This window comes from Acomys russatus, chromosome 1 (genome assembly GCF_903995435.1).
Source record: "Acomys russatus chromosome 1, mAcoRus1.1, whole genome shotgun sequence".
NCBI classification, from domain to species: Eukaryota; Metazoa; Chordata; class Mammalia; order Rodentia; family Muridae; genus Acomys; species Acomys russatus.
Window position 1 is genome coordinate 51,164,948 of NC_067137.1, and position 26,022 is coordinate 51,190,969.

The 26,022-nt window shown below is 35.5% G+C and overlaps 1 protein-coding gene across 1 annotated transcript in view; it reads left to right on the forward strand.

Annotated features, from left to right (window-relative positions):
- The window catches only part of Dgkb (diacylglycerol kinase beta), a 696,235-nt gene that overhangs the window by 300,508 nt on the left and 369,705 nt on the right, over positions 1-26,022 (forward strand). The window contains exon 20 of the mRNA XM_051145066.1: positions 7,130-7,290. Coding sequence (XP_051001023.1) covers positions 7,130-7,290 — 161 coding nt within the window. The remainder of the gene's footprint in view (positions 1-7,129; positions 7,291-26,022) is intronic.

Consider the following 26,022-nt stretch of genomic DNA (forward strand, 5'->3'; position numbering starts at 1 on the left):
GATCTGGTGCACTCTTCTGTCAGGCAGGCACACATGCAGGCAGGACATTGTACATGTAATAAACAAATCATAAAATAAAAAATTAAAAAGTTGTGGGCTACTATGCCCAGCCTTTTTAAACAAGAATGAGAAAAGGAATGGAAAATAATTTAAATTCTAGTTGCAGATGAAGTCATGTGCAACACTTAAGACTTTCTAATAACTAGTGCATTGATTCCAATAACGAGAAGCCCTGGCTCACCTAGAGGGGAGCACTAGTGGAATGATAGTGGCATAGTCACATAAAACTGCGTGGGGACTTCATAAGCAAAGGGAATGAAGTTCAGTGTCCAACACTCAGAAGTGGTAAGGATTCAGAAATCTTATGTAACAGACAATGAGATGGTAGATCGAGCAGAGTGCACATGGCACAGTAATTCAGGGTGGAGTCTAAAATATTTGGTGAGTCATTATAATTACCTACAGATTACAGGGCAACTCCAGATTATGTTTAAAAAAATAATTAAATTCTGAATTGTACTTTTGTATCTAAACACACTTGGAGAAATTTAAAACAGTCTCTACAGGCAGTGTGGATCAGAAGCCTTTGGGGAGCTTGTTAAAAATACAATGGTTGACCCTACCCTCAATATGCTGAATGGAAATCCCTTGGGATGGAATAAAAGCAGAGCAGAAAATTGTTGTTGGGGGAAAAGAGCTTTCTAAGTAACTGTTATTACAGTAAAGTTGAGGACATCCATTTAACTGTTATGTTTGTTACATAGACATAATTGAAAGCTAAGTTGAAAAAAATAGAATATATTCCATTTGGAATTTTCAAAGGGATGTTAGAGTAAAAGAATATTACTAACATTTAGTGAAAAATCATGAACTGGCAGAGATAAAGATTTATTCATTACAATATGCTCATATTCACCAATTTTTTTATGTTTTTATTAATTAAAGAGAAGAAAACTATCAGTGTGACTTATAGTATGACCATAGCCTTCTGCTATACACATTTGATGTTTTAAAAAATGTTTTGATATTTGTAAATTTAATTTATTATTTTTTTGTTTTCAAATCATCAAGTGAATTAAATGTCCAAGTAAATAAATCCACCTATATATACATATATGTGTTTGTGCAACATGTATGTTAGATTCATAAAAAAACACATAAATGTTTTTATTAATGGATGAAATAAGGGTTGTATCTTATGTCAAAGATCAGATAGAGATAACTATGTTCTGATTCTATAAATGGGAAAATAAGGAATTGGCTTTTATCCTTCTAGAAACTAAATTTTCATTGAGTCACATGGGCTGTAAATTGGTGGAGAATCTAATACATTAATTTTGAATATATCTACTCTCACTACCACCTGTCAATTCTTTCTGATGACCGTCCCCAACAATGTCCCCTTTCACCTTTATATACTTTGTGTGGCCCATTGACTCAATTAGTCCAGGCCTGTGTCTCTGCCTTAGCCACAGCCCACACCAAAAAGAAGTTCTGTTGACCAAGGTGAGAATAGCACCAAGGTCTGAGTATAAATGCAAATATTTTGAAGACAATTTGATATGTCTGTTTAGCAAAACAAGAGCATTAAGTTTTCTGCGATATGACCCTCCAAGTTATGAACTTCTGTTGTGAATTAAGCATAAATTCCCTCCTACATGGGAAGCCTCAAATATAACTAGTAAGCAGTAGGTTATCCCCTTAATGGTTCTTATTCTGTATCAGTGAGGTAGCATGCCAGGCAGGTCAGTATTACAGCTATAGTAGGGCCCAGGGATGAGTCAGATCATTGAGGTCAGTCCTCCTCCCATCTTCCTTGAAGAGAACCCTCTGGCACTATGACAGTGATGTGGAAGAGATGACATTTTCTGTTTTAGTTCAAAACTAGTTTCTCTATGTCTAGTCATTCAAAAATGTGTTATTTTCAACAATATGTTCTTACCACCCATTAATTAATTATCATGGGCAACTGACAGCAATTATCAATAGTGTGTGTTGATTGGGGAACTTCTGAGGCTTCCCCCAAAAATAACTCCTAAGAGTAAGAGTTTCATTTTATAAGTCATGTCATTGTTCGCCTAATATTATATATATATATATATATATATATATATATATATATATATATATATATATATTCTCTCAGGACCAGGTTTACCTGTGTAGCCTTGGCTATCCTATACTGCCTTTGTAGAACAGGCTGGCCTCAAACTGGCCCTCAAGTGCTGGGATTAAGGCTGTGCATGCCCCACAATGCCAGGTTATTAAAAGATATTTTAATTTATATACAAACCAGTAGATTTCTATATACTATTTAATATAGTCCTAGATTTGCATAATTTACCACCTATCTTTTACTTGGGTCTTGTTCCCATTCATACGAAAACATCTAGTGTGCTCACCTCTCTTTTTCATGTGACATGTGTTTGACTGATAGATCCAATTTGGTATTTTTAAATGAAATTGTAAGATAGTATGTTTCTGTATGGGTTCTGCATACACTGTCTTTTCAGTTAACTCTCCTCCCAGGCCCAAGATTTCTTCCTTCTCCTAATCCCTCACTGCTTAAACTTTTCTTCCACCAGTGGTCTTCCTCTTAACTTCTACTTTATTTTGTTTTATTGTATTTTATTGGATAGATGTATTCTCAGGCATTTTATTTATTTTATTAGACTTCTCTCTGTCTCATTGTCTGTCTGTCTCTCCCCTACTCATGTGTGTGTGTGTGTGTGTGTGTGTGTGTGTGTGTGTGTGTGTTTGCAGGGACGAGTGAGTGCATGTGGGGCTCAGGAGCATGCCACCACATATATATATGGAGGTAAGGGACTACTTTCAGAAATAGATTCTCTCCCTCCTTTTAAATGTTTTGGAATAATTACAGTTTCCTAAATAATTTTCTATTTAGTAGTTCTGGTAGAATTCTGCATGAAATCTTATCTGGTTAGGCTTTTTGTGTATGTATGGGGGATAATTTTTATGACTACTTCAATCTCATTACTATTATAAATTTCTGTAATTATTTATTTGTCATGATTTAATTTTGACATAGAGTATACATCAAGGAATTCATCCATTTCTTTATATGGGGTACATTCTTTATAGGGGTACAATTATTTAAGATATTCATTTAGAATTTTCTAAATTTCACAGACATATTTGATTATGTATCCATTTTTATTTTGTTAGTTGTATTAATTTATAACCTTTCTTTTAGTCATTGGCTAAGATTTTTATAGTTTTTATCTTTTCTTTGTTTAAATTTATTATGATTTATTCAGATTACATGCTGATGTTTTTGCCATCACTTGTATCTTCCCCTTCCACTCTCCCTCCCTCTTCCACCGTATTCTCCTCTCCTAGACCTCTGACAGAAGGAGATCTCCTCCCCTACCATACGACCTCAGCCTAACAAGCTCATGCACAGAGTCTATATCCCCTTCCTCTGTGTTTCTGCAGGGCCTATACACCATGGGGAATTGACTAAATCAGGAGCACCAGAGGTCATGTCATAGGCAGCCCCCACTGCCCCCACAGCCATGGAGAAAGAGCTGTCCATTGGCTAGATCTGAACAGGGGTCTAGGTTTACTCCATGCATTGTTTTTGGTTGGCATAACAGCTTTTGCAGGCCCCCTTGGGTTCATATCTGCCAGCCTTGATGGCCTCCTTGTGGGACTCATTAACCCTCTGTGTACTTCCATTCCCCCACTCTTCAGTACCACTTCCAGCTCTCTACCCAGAGTCTGGCTGCAAGTCTCAGTCTCTAACCTGTTTCCCCTCTGGGTAGAGTCTCTCGGAGGACAAAATTGTTGTGCTAATATCTACTTATAAGTGAGTATTTACCATGCATGTCTTTCTGGGACTGGTTATCTCATTCAGGATGATCTTTTTAGTGCCATCCATTTTCCTGTAAATTTCAAGATGTCCTTGATTTTGATAGATGAGTAGTATTCCATTGTGTATACATACCACAGTTTCTTTATCCATTCTTCAGTTGAGGGACATTGAGTTTGTTTCAAGATTCTGGCTATTATAAATAAAACTGCTGTGAACATAGTTGAGCAATTGTCCTTGTTGTACGGTGGAGCACCTTTCAGGTATATGCCAAGAATTGGTATAGCTGGCTTTTGAGGCAGCACTATTCCAAATTTTCTGAAAAAGAGACAGATTGATTTTCAAAGTTGTTGTACAAGTTTGCAAAAGTGTTCCCTTTTATCCACTTCCTTGACAGCATATTGTCACTTGGGTTTTTGATCTTAGCCATTCTGAGGGATGTAAGATGGACTCTCAGAGTAAATTTGATTTGCATTTCTCTGATGATTAAGGGCCTTCAGATGTCTTTAAGGGCTTCTCAGGCATTCAAAATTCCTCTGTTGAGAATTATCTGTTTAGCTCTATACCCCATTTTTAATTGGAGTTTTTAGCTTGGTGGTGTTTAATTTCTTGAGTTCTTTATATATTTTGGATATTCGGCATTTGTCAGATATAAGGTTGGAGTAGATCTTTTCCCAGTCTGTAGGCTGTCGTTTTGCTCTGTTTACAGTGTCCTTTGCCTTACAGAAGCTTTTAAGTTTTTTATATTTTCAATGAATTACTAAATGTAAAGTCATTTATCAGTAGGTAGTTTTGTGGGGGTATACTTAACAGTTTCTATCTTTATGCTTTTAAAAGTTTCTGTTGCTTAATCTGCTATTACTCTATTGACCTGTCTTAAAAAGTGACATCTTTTTGCAGCTTTCAAAACCTTTTCTTTATTCTGTATTTTTAGTGTTTTAATATTAAATGTCATATTCTTATTTCATCTTCTATAAGTCTCTTTTATCTCTATTGGCATCTATTTCTCTATGTTTGGACAATGCCATTCTTTTAATCAAAATATTTTCTATGCCTTTGATATAGAATTCTTTATTACATTCTATGCAATAATTCAAAGGTTTAGACTTTTTTCCAAAACACTCCCATTATCTGTTTTCTTTTCAAATTAATCAATAACATTTACTGAATTATGAAATTTTATCCCTTGTTCATATTCTCCAATATTTTTTCTACACAATTCCTGTGCTTGAATACCTTCTCCTGTGACAGCTCTGGCACAATTCTATCCCTGCACTCCTATTATAGGAGTCTGTGTCGCTGGATATCTAGATCTGGATCATCTCAGGGCTCTTCCCCACAATAGGGTTTCCAATATTGTGGGAGAGATGTGCCAAATACCTTTGCTTGTGGCAACTTCTGGTCCTTTCTTTCGTCCATATCTTCTCTGATGTTGAAAGTGCTGAGCTTGAGTGCTTTACCATGGGACAAGTCAGTATCCTTCCTGAAACTGCAGTTTCCACACATGTTGTTGAATTCCCTGTACCTTGGACACCTAAGCCTGTCTGTTTCTACAGCTTCTGTGACATATTTTGTGTTCTTCATTTCTGTTCAACTACCTGTGAGTGTGCTCCTGCCCCATGGCTGATGAGCAGTTTCTGCATGTGAAACTCCAAGTCATGGGCACTTTCATTTGGGTTACCTCACCTTTTGCCCTGTGTTGTAGCATTGCCCACATCTGTATGCCTTGCCTTTCCTCAGCTCAAAAACAATATTTTTATTAATATTTTATCATCATCACTAGTAATATGCTTTTAGAAACAATCTATTCCATATGCTTAAGATTCATATAGTAAGGACATTTTATGCATTATACCATTTACTCCTCAGAGCAAATCTGTGATCTGGGAAGTGAGTAAGCTAATATGGAAAGAGGCTAAGAAACATGAATAATAACACCCCTGGGTTAGTCTACAGTCCTGAGTGAACTGTATACATTCACATATAAATTTGAGAGAATATAGCATCAAATCAACATTGGAGGGATGCACATTGGGCATCTAGAGCTAGTCCATGGAAGCATGGATTCAGCCATCTGCTAAGAAAGGCCAGTAGCAACAAAATCAAACTAACAAATAGATTGCAGTGCACTTATTCTATGAAAGGGTTGTTTTGAGCACAGGGACTGAGGGTTAAGTAAGTCAGGTATCTGATGCTTGGTGTTAAGGTGCCTTCCAAAAGAACTGTTCCCTGAGTTGAAACAATGCTGAAAACATAAAGCAAGCTATCTGAAAAGCATAATGTACTACGAGTCGATAAATTATGAGATTGAATAAAACATGCTGAAAATGAGCAGCTTATTTTCTTTAAAGATTCTCTTTGTCACTAGAAGGAAACGTGAAGATAAGGGACAGATGGAAAGTCTAACATGACAACTCAGTTTGCAACTTCAGCAATATGTGGCATGCTTAGAAAGAAAGCCTAGAATTGAAACCTAAAAGTAACTACATTTTCACTTATTGATACAGAAGTGTGAAAGGATATGTGTTAAAATGCTGCTGGCAATTAGGTAAGATGAGGATTCATACCACAAGAAAAAATATTTGTTGCAAATGAAAACAAATCATGAAATCTTGTGCAAGTATAAGATTTTAGTCAATTCATTTTTTATTAATTTATTTATTTATTCACTTTACACCTGGGTTGTAGCCCCCTCCTTCCTCTCCTCCCAGTCCCACATGTTCCATCTCCCCCCATCATCCCTCTGCTACTTCTCAGAAAAGGAGAGCCCCTCCCTTTATCCACCAATGCTGTCTTATCTAGTCACACCAGGACTGAGCTTATCCTCTTCCTCAGTGGCCTGGCAAGTCTGTCTCACCAGGTAGAAGTTATCAAAAAGCAGGCAACAAAGTGCCTTTCCGAGACAGCCCTCTACCTGACCCACACTCCCCTTACTAGAAGACACATATGGAACTTGAGCTGCCCATTGGCTGCATCTATGTAGAGGGCTTAGGTCCAGTTCATGCAGGGTCCTTGGTTGGTGTTTCAGTCTTACAAGCCCCTCTGAGCCCTATTGGTCTTCTTGTGGCCTTCTTTTCACCTTTAGGTCCTTATATCCTTCAGTCCACTTTCTACAAGACTCCCTATGCTTCACCCGGTATTTGACTGTGAGTCTCATCATCTGTTTAATTCTTAATGTACATTAAAATTAGTATTATAATGCATTAGTAGGGCTCAGAATAATTCATGTAAACACAAATAAATGTAACGCCCCTTGGTTGGTTTATATTTTTTTCTCATTATAACATTTTTCATTAGGCTATGAAGGTGAAAATCTAATGAAGATCCTAAAAGACATTGAAAGCAGCACAGAAATCATGCTGGACAGGTGGAAGTTTGAAGTCACACCCAATGACAAAGACGAGAAAGGAGACCCTGTGCCTTACAGCATCATCAACAATTACTTTTCCATTGGCGTGGTAAGATATTTACATTTGTTAATATTATGTGCTTTATCGATAAACCTCTCATATTCTGCTTTTATTTCCTGCTCATCTCCTTCCTTCCCACAGATGCTTTCACATTTACTTTCATTTCATATAAAATTGTATGTTTCTATGAAAATTCTAGGAACCACACTTGACACACATGAGAGAAGATGGGCAATACTTTTCTTCTAGAGTCTGTTATTTACTCAATATGATGATCTCCAGTTGTATCAATTTCCCTCAAAATGGCATGTTTTCATATTCTTTATGGTGGAGGAAAACACCCTTATGTATATACTACAATTTCATTATTCATTAATCAGCTGACAGCCTCCTAAGCTTATATAACAGGCTACTGTGAAGAGCATATGACTTTTAAAAATTCTCATGTGTCTCATTGCTTTGACAAAACTGGTTGAAAAAAGGCTTCTTAAGGGAGAAAGGGCTTATTTTTGGCTCATGATTTAAGTGCACTGTCCAATACAGCAAGTCACTAAATTCAAGAATATGATAAGGATATTTATTCTCTTTGTTTCTGTTCATTAATATCACTAGCATGATAAAAAAAGTGAGGGAGATAGAGAAATAAGTAGGATAAAAATCATTATTTGCAGATGATGTCATTCTATATCTAAAAGGCTCTAAAGACTCCATGTAAAACTTTACTGATGATTGATACATTAAGCATAGTATCAGAATACAAAATTAGCACATAAAAATCAATATTCTTTCTATACACCAACAAATATACCAAATAATAAGTCAGGGAAATAACTTCAAAGTATCCTCAAATGTACATATACAAATACTTATGATAAATTTAACTAAGGAAGTGTAAGACTTATATAATAAAAACTTTAAGACATTGAGTAACAATTTATGGAGGATTCTAAAAGATAGAAAAGACATTCACATTCATGGCTGGTTTGATTAATATTATGAAGAAGGCAGTCTACCAAAAGCAATTTAAAGATTAAATTTACTCACAGAAACTGAGCAAATTAATCTAGGAAAAAGTTCATTAATTTCTATATATTCACTAAACTTTTAAGAGGTCAAAACCAGTAGATGAACATGAAAATAAAAATTAAAGAGAAAATGTAGTCTTATATTGAAATATGCTAAGAAATAACAAACGTAAAGGAGAAACAGTTTTAAAATAGAAAGTTCAAAATACCAAGATGGGCATGGTGACATACACCTTAATCCCAGTACTCAAGAAGGCAGAGAATGGCAGATCTCTGTGAGTTTGAGGCCGGCCTGGTCTACAAAGCAAGTCCAGGACAGTCAAGGCTACACAGATAAATCCTGTCCTGAAAAATCAAAACAAAACAAAAAAACAAAGAAAAATAAAGTTCAAAATACCAAGCTAAGAAGGCTTGTTATTACTGCTTTGTTGTATTGATTTAGTTTCTGAATCAAGTCCTTTCTGTATATGTCATCCTCTCTTTGAACATGGGTCATCTACTTTACAATCTTCACTGCTGTCATGATGAACTCACTTGCTTTTCTTTGATAATTATATACATATATTACATATAATTTATTTTATGCATATATGTATATATTACCTACTGAAACCACTAGTTACCATACAAGTGAGAACACAAAAATATTGTAAATTTCAGAATATATATTACACATCATGCCATAGAAATATGAAACATAAAGGGCTATTTACTATAAACAAATGTGCATGAATAAACTGCATAATGTTGAGGCAGTGGATAAACTGCTAGAAACATAGAGCCAACAAGACTGAATAATGAAAAAGAATGTGTGAACTTATCTATAACCACTGTGGAAATTGTATCAATAACTGAAATGTACCCAACAACAAAAGACCAAATCTCTCCATTAACACAACCTGTTAAATATTTAAACTATGACATCCCTTAAGGTTTTCCAGTTTTTAGAATTTTTTCTTCACATCCCAACCACAGTTTCTCCTCCTTCCATTTCCCCAAGACCCTCTCCCTCTCTGTTTCTTCTTCATAAAAGTCCAGGTCTCCATAAAATAATAAGCAGACATGACAAAACAACATATTATAAGACAAGGGGAAATCCATCATATCAAGGCTGGACAAGGCAACCCGATAGAAGGAAAGGAGTATTAAGATAAGGCAAAAGAGTCAGAAATACACCCACTTTCACTATTAGGAGTCTCACAAAAACATCAAGCTAACAAACAAAAAAATACATGCAGAGGACATGGTGCAGACCCATGCAGGCTCAATTCCTCCTGCTTCAGTCTCTGTGAGTCCATATGAGCCCGGCTTAGCTGGTTCGGTGGGCATGTTTTCCTGGTGTTGTCCATTCCTGACTCCTTCTGTGGGGTTTCCCACCCCCAAGGGGAGGAACCTGATGGACACCTCCAATTTAGAATCTCTCTCCATATATTGTGTGGCTGTGGGTCTCTGTACTCCCGTTCGCTGCCAAAAGAAGCTCTCTGATGATAAATGGGCAAGGTGCCGATTTATGAGCTCAGCAGAATATTACCAGGAATCATTTTATATTTTTCTTCATTTTTCGTTTTGTCTTCTTGTTAGGTTTTGGTTGTTGCCAGTCATGTTTGGCTCTACTCTAGCGTCTAAGCCACCTCGTCACTGGTTCCTGGCCACGCTGGCAATGTAGGGTATGGGCCTCGTTACTAACGTGGAGAATAGAGTAGCATGAGCTGTAGACACGTGCCGAAATGACATTAATGATATAGAAAAGTATCAACGTTAATTGATAAATCAATACATAAGAGCGCATTCTTTTAAAACTGAAATTACATAAGCCTTTAAAAGTAAGAAAAACGAAATATCAGTATCAGTAATTTGAATTGTTTCTGTATTTTGTATTTGGTTACCACTATGTATCAGTGTTTTGTATTTGGTTACCATTATGTATTTTGGCTAGATGAAGTAAACCTGCCCCATAAGAACAAATACTGCACGATGAAAATCACATGAAGAATGTGAAACTGTCAAACTTAAGAATTGAAGAAGTGCAAGGGTGGTTACCCATGTTGTAAGGAAATAATTTGAGGAATTATTAATGAATAAGTACAAAGTTTTAACCAAGTGTGATGGCAAGATCTGCTGTAATGTACCCACAGTGATAATGCATACTCTTATGTACATAAATTTTGTGACTCGTGAATAGATGATATTTTCGTACAATAACTATATTTAAAAAGAAGTGTAAAAAGATAGGAGCTTAGAGAAATGAGTAGACAGAAGGAACAGAGATGAATGAAAAGCTAATTGGATGAGACCTGATATGCTGTGGCCATATGATGAAGGAAAAGGCCCCCTTCAGTCAGAGGCCTAGGGGAGGGGAATAACATGGAAGAGGGAGTTAGGATGGGAATGGGAAGACACAAGGGAGGGGATAATGTTCAGGATGCTATTTGAATAAATTATAGAAAATTAAATTTTTTAAAAAGAAGAAAAAGAATGTGAAGATGCTGCAATCAAAATTAAGGAGCTCTGGGGGGTAAAGTTCTATTCTAAAATCTTCAGTATCCCGGAAGAAAAGAGCATGCTTCGCTGTATTCCCAATGAAACTCAGCATAACAAAATGCAGTAAGACTAGGAACAAGGCCAGCATGTTGGTGCACACCTTTAATCGCAGCACTTGGGAGGCAGAGGCAGGTGGATCGCTGTGAGTTCAAGGCCAATCTGGTCTACAAAATGAGTCCAGGCCAGCCAAGGGTATACAGAAAAACTCTGTCTCAAAAAACAAAAAACAAAAAACACCAAAAAACAAAAACAAAAACAAACAAACAAAAAAACAAAGTGTCCATCAGTAGAAGAATGGATAAAGAAACTGTGGTACATATACACTATGGAATACTACTCAGCTATTAAAAACAAGGAATTCCCAAAATTTGTGGATAAATGAATTGAGCTAGAAATGATCATAATGAGTGAGTTAACCCAGAAGCAGAAAGACTAAATAGTATATACTCACTTATATCTGCATACTAGCCCAAGGGGCATGTCCCACGAAAGCCTTCACTTACCAGGAAACTGGGACAGAGGGGAGGACATCCTATTGGGACTCTAGATGAGAGAAGCATGGGACAATAGCAAAGTAGAAGGATCCAGAGGGTCCTAGAAACCTACAAGTAGAACATTATGATAGGCAGATTTGGGCCCAGGGGTCCCGCTCAAACTAAGGCACCAGCCAAGGACAATACAGGCGGTAAACATTAAACCCCTACCCAGATCTAGCCAATGGTTAGAACATTCTCCACAGTTGAGTGGAGAGTGGGGTATGACTTTCTCACGTACTCTGGTGCCTCACATTTGATCATGTCTCCTGGAGGGGGGGACCTGGTGGCACTCAGAGGAAGGACAGCAGGTTACCAAGAAGAGACATAATACCCTATGAGCATATACAGCGGGAGATAATTCCCCTCAGGAACAGTCATAGGGGAGGGGTATTAGGGGAAAATGGGAGGGAAGGAAGAATGGGAGGGTACAAGGGTTGGGATAACCATTGAGATGGAACAAGAATAAATTAATTTTAAAAATTTAAAAAAAGAAACCTTTAAACATACAAAAAAAAAAAAAAAAAAAAGACTAGGAACTAACCTTCATATTATGGCTGGATGAGGCAGCCCAATAGTAGGGAGTTATACAATTTATTTTCCATAGCTAGCAAAAGTCATCTTCTGAAATATAATGATCACTAAAGGAAATTCACCTATGGATGTAAATGAAAAGGAGACAAATAAATAAATCAGCAAAGCTAGTAATCCATGGTCTTATGATCAACTCTCCAGCATCTCAGGGTAAAAGCAATGACATCACAGCAAATTATTGATGTTTTACTGCACTGAAAATTAAACAGATTTGTCATAGTTATTTAATTTGAAGAAAAGTTATGGATATTAACTTTTATCACTAAAAATTATTACAATAAATGCATGCAAAACATGTTACATCACATACAAATTATTGCTAGCATTAACTTCATTAGGGAATTGTGGCAACCATCCAAATATAAGAAGAAAAGAATGAATGATTTTTATACCATTATTTTTAATAACACTGTTAGAAAACTAACAAATTTAGAGGCTGGACATTTGAAAAAAGATATGTTCTTTGTTATTTTAAGGTGATATGCAATTATAGTAAATGTGTATCAATTCAAAATATATCTAGAAAAAAGATATGGTAAAGACCATTGGGCAGGTACTTTTATTTAGAAATGATACTTTCATATTAACATTTATTGTATTTATTATACATTTAGTAAAAAATAAAAGCTAAACTATAGCATACCATGCTTTACTTTTAATAAGAAAGTAGCCTGGATGAATGAGGAAGAACAGTGTAAAGTTATAAAGTAAGCCCTTAATAATGAAAATACATCTTATTTTATGAAAATATTTAATGTTATCACAAGATCCAGTGTTCCAGAAAATTTACACATTTGGGTCATTGTTACTGAGAATTGTAATGGGATTTGTGGTCCTTTTAATTAACTGTAGTTTGTAATTGGATGAATGCCATTGTAATTTTCTCTAATAATGTACCTACAATGGTCAATGTCCTTGTCACATGCTAAATACTACTAAGTAACTGTAGCTATTATACTGTGATAAAACTAGATAAATAGGAATTAGTAGAAAGTGAAACTAAATAAGAAATATACCAAATGCATACAGAATCTTATATTTGGCAAATGCTAAAATTCAAAATCACTGGATAAGAGGAAGGAAATAGTAAAAAATGTGACAAAACTATCACTTGAATATAAATGAATTTGTATTTCATCTCCCTTTTCATGTGCAGTATACATTAGGTTGTAGCTATTCCATCTCCCTGATCATGTGTACTATAGATCAGGTATGGAGCTATTCCACCTTCATGTTCATTCATGATATACATCAGGTAGGTAGCTGTCACTTATGTAGGAGAAATTTGTCTGAGGGAAGGTGAAAGTCTCAAATGGTGAAAGGGGAAACAGATTGTTTTTTCATTATTTTCCTAATTCAAAAAGTATTTGTAAAATATAAAGTAAATGCCTCAGAATATTTCATCATTAGTGAACATGAGATTAATAAGGTAAAGCATATAGTCTCATATAATCAGAAAATGAAAGGTCCTAGATATCTGCCTTTTTGGTTGAGGGCACATGTTGCTCTTACAGAGGACTTGGATTCAGTTCCCAGAACCTATATGGTGGCTCACAACTACAATCCAAAGTATTTGTCATCTTCTTCTTCAGACCACTGTGCCACATACACACTTGCAGTCAAGGCAATCATATGCATAAGGTTAATTAGAATAAATAAATCTTTAAAAAATACCTCTACCTAAAAATAATAATGTAATAACATATCATGACATGTACTCATGGCAGTTAATTGGGGTGATAGCAATCTCCTGGCCAGGCTCTGGTACAGATTAAGGTATCTGAAAATATAAGAACCAAACTGATAACTTGATAAAGGATCTAAGACAGAAGTTTTTAACCTGTTGGTCCTGACCCCTTTGGGGTCAAACAACCCTTTCACAGGATTCACATGTCACAAATTCTGAGTATCTGATATTTACATTATGACTCAGAACAGTAACAAAATAAGAGTTATGAAGTAGCAACAAAAATAATTTTATAGTTGGAGGACAACACAACATGAAGAACTGTACTACAAGGTCAGAGCACTAGGAAGTTTAAAAACAACCATGGGTGTAATGGAAATCCAGGCCCAAACTGAGAAAATAGAAAGCAGTTCTAATGAAACATATGAAAATAGTTTAAATAGCATTGAAAAGCAATGTTATACAATGGGTTATCATAGTTTGCCTTTAATATTTTGAGAATTAAAAAGATTAATTATAAATTATCTCTATGATTAAAAATGGCCACCTTCATATTGTTTGATAAGCTTATAAATTAAAATTAATTTGTAGAAAATAATTTGTTAATATTTTTTAGATTTTTAAATGTGAATATTCTCTAAGCCCATATCCTTATTTCTCAAACTCTGAAGCACAGGGGAAGAGCACAGACTGAGGCTGTCGGAAATACAGGTACAGATAGACATAGAGATGTATCATTGACAGCCAGCTAAATGCTTCTGAATCCAAAAGATGTTGCAGAAGCTAATTTAAATGAGAAAATCAATTTATCATGCGTAAACTCTCCATCTCCTCTTATTTTGAGAATGAAAACATAGCAGAAGCCACCTGAAGGCCATGATAAGGATTAAATAAGATGTGTCTCAAGCTCCTACTAAAAAATGGCAACAGAGACATCAATGGCAATCAAGTTTCCATGATTTTATTTAGCTCTGTCTCTGATGTTATGCTTTAAAAGCCCTAACATGTAATGGGATGTTAACAAAAGTAACACCCACCCCACGGGAATGTGTAAATAAATGAATGTTTGTTTCTTACTGTTATTGTAATTTAGAATTATGGTGAGGCCATAGATATATATTTTTCATAATATGAATCAAATATGCTTACATGCTGCTAAGCCCACACCACAACAATTAGATTCTCACTGAGATGAGATGATAACTTTTAACCTCATCTTCATCCTTGCCTGCTGTTAACATGATTCTTCTGTATTTGGCATTTGATACTGTTTTAGTTGCCTAGAGTTTATAATCACTGCTGGGCTGAATCTTTCATTCACACAAACAACACCTCTGTTATATTTGTTTGGGGACATGGGCGGTTCTATGCTGCTAGTGACTTTAAATACTGGAGAGAGAAGAGGAGAGAGTGATGCAGAGCGTATGAGTAACTAACCAAGTTCCTACCATTGTAGACTTTCTGGTAGACAAAACAATAACCAAGTGTGTTTCAAATGAGGCAAGTTCTCAACTCAAATATTCAAGCTGCTGTGATAGAAAATAACAAAGCTGGGTGCTTGGTCCATCAGCCTGATATTCTTCTACTCCAATGGTGTCTCCTCTTGTTTTATTGATACATTTCACAGTGAGTTCACCTATGCTGTGCTGTCATGAATCTACAATAACAAATACTTGTATTTAAATTGTGCCATCTTTCCATTTATTCCTTAAGATTCATCTCACCTGACCTATTTTCCATCAGGGATTAGACATTAGGTGCTCCAAAGGTGTTAAATCTACTAGTTCATTAATTCTTGTTTCCTGTATTCCAGTTGTGCTGATAGCTGTGAATTCTACAGCCCACAATAAAACCATATCTGCTTTGTCATGTCATCCCTTGTAGTTTTGAGCTGGGAGATCAATTTCTGATTAAATACTGGTTTCAAAAGAACAGAAAATACCTGTGGATGTAGGCATTTTAAAATCCATATTCTATGGTAATTGCCTGTGCAAATGCATTCATTTTTCTTAACCACAAACAGACACACAAAGGAAAAGAGCTCCCATACTTTCTGTGCTATATAAACATTGATACCAATTTAATAGTAGCTGCTTCATGAAAAACAATTTGAAATGTTTTCAGATATTATATTTAGTCTCTACTATAGAGCATTTTTCCCAAGCTACACACACCATAGTATAATAGGAAGATTTTATTTTACATATTAGGGAAAGAGAAGTTAGTGAGCAAAATTATTTTCAGTATAGTATAAAGTTAGACATTTCATAAAGGAGACTAATAAATATTTATCTTCTGACTGTATGCTCAATATGGCATTATAAAAGCTGTAATTCTGTGTTTAGTTTTTCTTAGTATTTAATTATTGATTTTATTTACTAATTACCCCAGCATTTTGTATGGGTTTACTATAAGTCTCCAGTTAATATTACAGACAATACAAAGATAAGCCTGGATTAGGAAAAATACGAATTCTAGTTAAGGTAAATATTATATTCAGAGTTTTTTGCATATGTGGAGTGAAGAGATACATAATGGTCATTATCCCTATGGATCATTTAGTTCCTCACTTCACCTTAAAATCTTAGTGTATTTATATTATATTTTATTTAATGCTAAATTATTATTAAGCATCTTTAGTATCCTGAAAATAAATACATTAAATTTTAGGACAATTGCTAGCAACTAGTGTGTCTTTCAATAATCAGAATACTGTATTATGAATTTTTAGAACATTAGTATTATCTTTCAACTTTATTGGTTGAAAATAAAATTTGACTCATTTAGATAGGGACAGGATTAGCAAGAGTAACAAAGGGTTGTCTTCTCATTGATATAAATGTTAATATAATGAAAGATTTTAGCAAATCTATTTCTTACTAAGTGTAGCAGTGGCTATCTTTGCAACTTAGGGTGTGTGTGTTTATTTTTGTGTGCGTGTGCGTGTGCATGTGTGTGTGTGATTAAGAACTATGGATTATCTCCTATCTTCTAGATCTCTGATGCCAGTGAGGAAAGTCCATTTATCATGTCTACAAAAAATTCTTAACTAAGATAAAAGTAAACTTATTTTGGCTCACTGATATAATTAGATACACAGTCAGGAAATAGTGCTCTTGAAGACTGTGTTAGACCAATTTGGTTTCCCTGCACTGCATATTCATTTTGTAGCTGCTGGTAAATCATAATAGAAAGTTCAAACTTGGACTCTCTACAAAATAAAAGTCAACATAGTGAGCAGAGACAGGAAAAAAAGGGATTTCTATAATGGTCTTCCTGTCTTGTATAACATTTTCGGAATGCATTTGTTTCCTACAGAGTAAAATAGGGAGTGGCAGGGTGGAAACCCAACACAAAAAGGAAACCTTTATCCACATTAGTCCTCCTGAAGTCATTGTGGAAGTATTCGCCAAGACTAGGAAAAATCTGACAAAGACAAGTGGACTTTTACTACATCGTGTATATTACCACCCGAATGTCCTATCAAATAGATATTTTCATGGCTATGATTTAATGTCCTTCTGCCTTAGTCAGTCACTAAGAGCCTCTTATTCTGCCAGTGTAGGAAAAAATATGACTACATAATTTTCACAGGCATAAATTCTGAGTTAGTGGAGCCCTTACTGATCAGAATGTCTTCAGTTTTCAGCTTCTTCATATAGCATTCAGTATTCCTGACAATGTCATGGAAATATCTCTCTGTAGAAATTTAGTAGTGGTCACTGATTCATTTAAAAGGCAAAAATATTTGGTTTGGTCTGAAGGCCACTAAAATTGTCCTCTGAACTTGATCACTTTTTATTCTAATTGTTCTCCCTACTCATCTCTTCTCTGTCTTATTGTAAACACATAGTAGCTTCATGGGAAAGCACTTTCCTGGCATGTGCAAAAGTTGCAGGGTTTGATCAACAGGACTCAAAAACAGATGATCTCACAAGTAATTATTAAATTGCCACTATCTTGCATTTCTTACATTTAATTCTTGGTCAAGTTCCATGAGTAAGAAGATATTTTTAATAATTCAATGGTAATTTGATAATAATTTGAAACAATTAATAATTTAAAATTAATACATTAATTTATATTGTGTTTATGTTTGCCCATGTGAAATTGCAACATGCATGCATGTCAGATGTCAGTTCAGAAGTTTCACTTCGGTCCTCTTATAATGTAGGTTCAAGGATCTAAATCAGGTAATCAAGTTTAGAGGCCAGTACCTTTAACTGATGAAACATCTTGCAAGACACTAATAATAATTTTATGTAAAACATAAATATATTTGAACTTAGCACCTGAGAGACTGAAAATCCAAGGTTAATAATACTAGTGAAACAAAAACGGTAAGATTCGGTCTTTATATAATATCTGTTACAGAAAACAATATTGAAAATCCCAACTTACAGTAACAAGAAATTTGCTGATAGTCATATTGTAGTGCTATGAAATGATTTCACTCTCCTGAAAATCAACTCTCTATTTTTTGTTGGGGGATTTCAGTAGGGATTCGTCTTATGAAACAGGTTGTTTATCTTATGAACATTTTATTTAATTTAGCACATTGTCAATCACAAAAATCAACCTTAACATCAACTACTTGCTGGTTAGATATCAATCAATTTATTTTACATGTAACTCTTGCAAATTTAACTGAATTATTTTCAGAAGTTTCACCCTTTCTGTTTTAATGATTAGGCAACATGTAACTATTTGGTAGATAAGTAAATTCAAGAAAATTTTATCAGTAATTTAGTTTCTACTGAGCTGCTGTTAACTTATACACTAAAGCATAAACTTGTACTGTTTCTTTCAGGAGAGGACAAGCAATAATAGATACTATAATTTAACTTTATCCTCCAAATTAAATAAGTCCTTAATTAGAGAATGAAACAGAATTCTGTTTTTACTTTATTAGCAAGTTGGCAAAAGAAATGTTCTTTCATTAAACAATGTATTGTTAATATTTTTCAAATGTGTTATTTTCCCCTTGAAAATCTATGTCTTAATATAAATGAAATATACGTAATATCTAACATATACATATATGTGGTTTTTTGTTTTGTTTTGTTTTGAAGACATGACCTCACTATGTAGTTCTGGCTGTGCTTGAACTCACAATGTAGGCCAGGGTATCCTTAAACTCAATGATCTTCCTGCCTCTGCCTCATGAGTCTGGCAATTAAAGGCATATGCCACCACTACACCTGATTTAGATTAAATGTACTTTAAAAGTTACTGTTACCTAAATTTTCTAGTCATGCAAAGTTTGTCTTTTACTTTTATTACTGGTAAGAGTTCCTGACCTGTGAATAACATGAAAATGTACTGCTAAATATATTTAATATGTTTGCGCAAGGTGTAATATATCAAATGCAAGTTTCAATATAAATGAACTGAAAAGAAAGAACTAGGCATCATTTCTGAGAAAGAACTCTTTATTCCCAGATAGTTTCTGTATGTAAAATAGTCACTAAAAGCTCTTATTACATCCCTAATTTGCTGCAGCACTGATGAGAAATGGCTTCTGCAATCCTCTGCTTCCTCCATTCCAGGCCACATTTTGTTCAGGTTTTTTGTTTATTTGCTTCGTTAGTTGCTTTTTGCATTTTTACATTTGTTCATCTTTTTATTTTTCAGATTATAATTACAAGATTATATTATAATAATATTATTACAACATTTCTTCCTCCCTCATTCACCCAAATTCTCCCACATACCCCTTCTTGCTCCTATGTAAATACATGGCCTGTTTTCTTTGTTTTTGCCTGCATATATTCACATATATTTGTAAATATATCCCACTGAGTCCATATGATGGTACTTTCATGTACATTCTCAGGACTGACTATTTGGCACTGACAAGCAATTGGTATGCACTTCCACCACCTCTCCCATTCCCAGTTTTCTTCAAATGCATGTAGTTCTTTGGTCAGGGTAGAGGTCTCAAGGTCTGGGACCTCACTTTAGCATGTACAATATGACAGGTCTTGTTCAGCTGACATTTGAGCAACCATGTTAGTGAGACTTTATGGGTTCATCTTCTGGTATTACTATCAGAAAAAATCTCACAGCAAACTCCCCGACTTTCTGGTTCTTGCAGTCTTTATGCCTATACAGGGACTTATTCCAGCAAAGTGGCTGCTCTGGAAAAGGATCACATCCAAAGACTTAGGTCTGTGTGATCCACCTTAGTACCTTTAATCTTTCTGGCTGGAATATACAATCTTAATCCCCCGTCTAGAATTTAGTACACACCTTTAATCCCAAACAATGACATCTCATTGAGGGACAAAGTGACAAATAAGAAAGATTTGACAGAATGAGTCAGAGATAGTGTACTCCGAACTCTCACAAGACAACCTACTTAAGAGCAGTGCAGAGAAAGTGAGAGACAGTACAATAAGGGAGATGGGAGTACAGTACAAGAAATCAGTAGAAGTTCAGGAATACAGTACAGTTCAATGCAGTTCAGCGCAGTTCAGTGGATTGCAGTTCAGTTCATGAAGTTCACAGGCAGTTTTTCTAAGCAGAGTAATTCAGTCAGAATCCAAAAAAAGCCAGTTTGAATCAGTCAGCTTGTAGAGACGTTTGGAGATAGAGCAGCTGAGTTGAACCAATCATCCAGAGTTCAGAAATAACTAGAAAGGCTAAGCACATTCAGCAGTAAGTCTCAAAGGCTGAGTACATTCTAGACCTAGGTTATCAGATGGAGGCCAGAAAATGAAGCCTTCAAAATCCAAGCATACATCCTATTGGGACTCTAGATGATAGAATCATGGGAAAACGGCAAAATAGAAGGATCCAGAGGGTCCTAGAAACCTACAAGTAGAACATTATGATAGGCAGATTTGGGCCCAGGGGTCCCGCTCAAACTATGGCACCAGCCAAGGACAATACAGGCCATAAACTTCAAACCCGTACCCAGATCTAGCCAATGGACAGGACATTCTCCACAGTTGAGTGGAGAGTGGGGTCTGGCTTTCACACGAACTCTGGTGCCCCATATTTGACCATGTTCCCTGGATGAAAGACCTGGTGGCACTCAGAGAAAGGATAGCAGGCTACCAAGAAGAGACTTGATACCCTATGACCATAAACAGGGGGAGGAAGTTCCCCTCAGTCACAGTCATAGGGGAGGGGAGTAAGGGGAAAATGGGAGGGAGGGAGGAATGGGAGGATACAAGGGATAGGATAAGAATTTAGATGAAATATGAATAAACTAATAAAAAAATAAAAATAAATAAAAAATAAAAACAAAATCCAAGCATACAAGAAGATTAAATTGTATGAAGCTAGAAGCTTCCATGCTTAGGTCTAAAGATAGATAGAACAGAGATAGAAATATTCTGGGCTCAGGCCAAGCCACATACTCTTAAAGCTTGGGTACGGCTTTAATTTCAACTTCTTATCTGAGGAATTAAAAACCACATTTACATATGCTCTTCTTCTACAATGTTCCATGAGTCTTAAGTGCAAGAATATTTTGTAGATATATGTCATTGGACATGGCTCCACAACTCATGCATAATTTTCTGTGGTAGTCTGGCTCTTGCAAAGAGAATTTTTCTTGATGAGGAGTGGAGACTATACTTACCTGTGGATATAAAAACAAATATTTATAGATTATTGTTAGTGATTATGCTCATTTAGATTGCCTCCAATAACCATGATATCACTAGCACTGAGTAGTTAGTCAGATTTCCAGATTTCCAGTGCCAGTCATGATTTCTCTTTTGTTGAATGGATCTTAAGTGCAACCACTGATCTCTTTGTTACAGCCAAGATACATGTGCCACTTCTGAACCCTTAGGTTGATCATACCATGTTGATCGTTCATACAGTTAGCTGAGTAGAAGTCCTGTATGTTGGCCACATTCTTAAATATGTCTGACATCATATGAATAGCTTCAGTGGTAATGGCATATACACCATTCAGTGGTACTATATGCTTTACAACATGTAACCTTAATTTGCCTGTTTTTTTCTTTCTGATTATCTGACCATCACACAGAGAGAATGTCACTTTCAAACAGTTTTGAGTCATCTGTGTTTTTGCTCTTTAGTTATTTTCCTCTGTGTCTCTGTGATTTGTTTTGGTTCTTCAGGTTACGGACATCATTTATAAAGATGTTAATGTGCTTTACTTGTTTAATTCTGTACTTGACATTTTAATATTAGCCAAGGAACAGGGTGAATATGGTTTTGGCCTCTTTCCTAAATATTTACTTTACAGTTTCATAAATGCTAAGAATTCCAGATTCTCCCTAGTCTTCATTTTCACAATCACTATGTCTCTTTAAGGGTAGCTTAGTTTCCATTCTTTATTCTCTGTTTCAGGTACTTCCTGGTACGTCAGGTCTCCTGAATCAACACTTTTATGATGATAAATGTCAAGCTTTATATGAGGTCTAGCCTCTGTGTTGCTTCAGCTTCATACCTATAAACTTCTTGTGTTGTTTGAGATTTCATGTCTTGATTCTGTTCCTTTACCCAGGTCATCAATACTATCAGTGAGAATTTATCACTCCACTTCCATTGAACGTATCCACTGTTTCATCGTTCACAGGTTATATGCCATTCTCTTGCCCATTTTTAAATAATCCTTTTGAACTTCATTTATCTCTAAATCCTATATCATTTTTTACCCATCTTTATTTCACACTAACCACTTGTTACACATTGCTTTAAGTTATTTTCTGGTATACCTTAGGACAATATTATTGCATTTGTGAATTTGTGTGTGTGTGTGTGTGTGTGTGTGTGTGTGTGTGTGTGTGTGTATATATATATATATTTAGAGAGAGAGAAAGAGAAATGGGGCAGGGGAGGGGAACCTAGAGATTGCATATGCCAAGGCATGCATGTGGAAGTTAGAAAACAACCTTTGGTGGCCACTTCTAGCCTTCTACCATGTGGGTTCTGGAGAACCAGTCTTAAGTTGATAGTCTCGTCTATAAGTGCCTTTATATGCTGGACCATCTCTTTTATTTGATCCTGAGGTTCAAGAATTTTGGGTTTTTTGAGCATGAATAGTGTGATGATTCTCCATGTGGCAGGGAGGACTGATGCTGGTCCTCTGACATGCACCTGGTGCCCACTATTTGGTCACTGCCCCATGGCAAGATGGCCTAGTGAGCACACAGAGGAAGGGGACTCAGGCTCTCCTGATGAGACCTAATAGGCTGTGGCCAGACAGTTCGAGTAAGAGGCTCCCCCATAATAGGTCTAGGGGAGAAGAATGGGAAGATAAGACAGAGGGGATAACAACCAGGATGTAATGTGAATAAATTATAATAAATAAAATATACATTAAAGAAGAGTGCCTAGTCTTATTGGTTTTGGGCATAACTCTTGACTAGAGAGCTTATATTGGAAACCTAGAGTTCTCAGCTAATTTCTAGTACATGATAAAACCAAAACTATATCTAATCTTTGCATACATATTAACATATAACATTTTTTCAAATAGGTACTAAATTATCATTCTATTATATCTGAAGCTGCCAATTTACTTAGCTCTTCCTTTTGCTTGCATTTAATTGTTCTTTATTGTATGATAAAAAGACAACAGTTCAATTATCTCAAAACAGTTTAAATAAAATTAAACTTATAGATACATACATAATATACTTGTATGTATATACATAAAGTATGTGAAGCTTTTCAATATTTTTATTATTAAAATTGATCTAACATTCTCAGGAATTAATAATGTGCTATAAATTTCCATGCATGTATTACTGTGCATGAAATCTTCCCCCCAAAATCTATAAAATCTAGTAATAGCTTTAAACTGACTTGAGTGATTTCATCAGTCTTTTATTTTCTTACCTTCATTTGATTTCAGAGACATGAGCTTCTCTAATGTTCCATAGCTAATTTAATCGTACCTGGTTTTAGCTGTCATATGCTTTTAATGACTAAACTTGCAAAGTGTTCCACAACTAAGGATCTTTTAACGTTTGACATGTTCCTGTCCTCCTGCTAAGAGCTGTAGTGCTGCAAGAGACAGTGATAAATGAGCGTGCTCTCCTGAAGATGTAATTAATCTGCAACAGGGTCAGAGCATCTCCTTAGGTAAATGAAACTAAATCAGCTGTGTAGTCTATAATTAACTCCTAAGGCATTAGTCCAAGTGTAATATTAATCATTATATATGTACATTATTATTTTCTCCATATGAAAGTTGTAATATTTAAGAAATAATTAAACATTCATCTTAATACTCCAGTCATATTATAAGAATTTAATTGTCATAAATTTACATTGTATTCCATTTACTCTTTTTATATGAAATGCAGAAGTAAGTGAGCATCATTTACCTTATATGTGCATAAATAAAAATTTAAAAAGTTCAGTTCAGTTCCTATGACTAGACTAGTTACAACTGGCTGAACGTAGGTACAGAAGGCTTTGTGTGTGTGGAATCTTTGAGGATTTGGGGATTACTGGACTAAAGGTGAGTCAAAATGAGATGACTAGTCTACAGTGAGAATTAGTGAACATACAATTTGTGTAATGTCTCATCCACTTACACACTTTTATTTTATACTGATCCTTCTATAACTTATTTTTTATTTCCCCCTCTCCCATCAATGGCCCCCATCCAATATCCTGGATTCTATATGTTCTCCAAATTAAACATGCACATCTCAATATTCAGAGTTAATATCCACACATGAGTGAGAGTGTTATTCATTGTATTTTTATCAGTTCATGGACATAGGGTTAGTTTAGCATCCTGGAGACTGTAAATAGAGCAGCTATGACCATAGATGAGCATGTGTTTCTGAAGTAGCAAATAGAATACTTATCAGTATTTATGAGTTGGTCTATATGGTAGATCTATTTCTTATTTTTTGATAAAAACTCAACATTGAAGTTCCTAGTGGCTGTACCAATTTATAATCCTATCAACATCACAAGAGTATTCTCTGTTCCATAGAAACTTATCTCATTTGATAAGTTTTGTCTTTGTAACCTTAGGCATTCAGACTTGGGTAAATGGAATACCAAAGTCTTAGAAAGTCAAGGAACCACACACAATACTTTGAAAACTAATATCTTAGAATGCATGCAAAGGAAAGAAGAAAGAAAATGTAAGTAATCAAGGTGGGATTTCTGACAGTACTAAGTTGTTAGATGGGAAGGAAATCAGTGGTACATGCATATGAGTGGCAATATTTTGCTATGAAAAAATGGAAAGACTGTGTGGAATTTTTGGTTAATGGTAAGCTAACAGGAGGAAGGAAAGAAATGTACACATATATCACAAACCAGGTCAGCTTCTGGACTTTAGTGACAGTAAGGGGAAGGGATGTGCAGACAAAGAATCAAGGCAGAAAACAAGAAGAAAAAGAGAAGGGGACAAAAAAGAAAAGGTCAAAGACTTAAAGATGGGAACAGTAGGGAGGAGGGAGGACGGAGGAGGGAGGAGTGTTGGCTTGATACTCTTCCCCATTGTATTCTGTGAATGAAACACAGCTGTAGGTGTCTGAAGAGACCTGGATGGAGAAGTAAGAAAAGGAAGTCACAGGCCTGGATGCTGATTTCACTCCTTGGCTGATTCACTGCTTTGTGTTCTTTGTCCTGGTTCCAGTTGTACACTGTTGTCTTTCACTGTTTTCATTCATCTCTAAAGCATTCCCAGTGTCCTTTGTGCTGAGTTTTCCAGATTGTTCTGTGAACTGGGGAGCACCATAAAACCCACCTAGCTGCCACTGCTTGTGTTTGGCTTCCGTAGCAGCGGTTGCCTTTCCTAGCTGCGGCAGTAATGATGGCATTGAACGAGTACCTTGTTCAATCACGTCTGCACTCTAAGGTCTCCTTTTCTTTTTCTTTATTGTATTGAGAATCCTATGGTGAGTGCCATGGAATTTGTGAAGCCTCTAATCTGGGAATTATGCATAGTAAAAGTCTCTATTTTGAAGCTTTTATTTATTGAGTTGGTGTTTATTGAGCTCTGTCTGAGAGGTACTTCACATGCTTTACAAATGACATTTGATGTGAGTGTCTGCCCATGGCTACAAGCCAGTCACTGCCATTTATTTTTGTCTTATTATACTTAGGGAAAAATAAAAATGAATATCAAGGAGGATAGATTTCTAACTACATCTACCACATATTGACAGGGCAGAATATAATGCAAAACAGACAATGACAACCAAAACCATGACTTCTTCATTCTCTTAGAGTGCTCTTCTATCTCTATCTAATTAACTTCTTAAAATTGATATGCCCTTTTACAAGGTATCATTTTAATAATGTATGTTTCGAAAAGTAATTCTGTGGTTAAAAATCATGTGACAATGAAAATTATAAGCACAAGTAGTGTCACTAAGTAGTGGGCCTATCTTTTCAGCAGGCTTCACAAACAGAGGTTGACATGAATCCAGATTTTTTT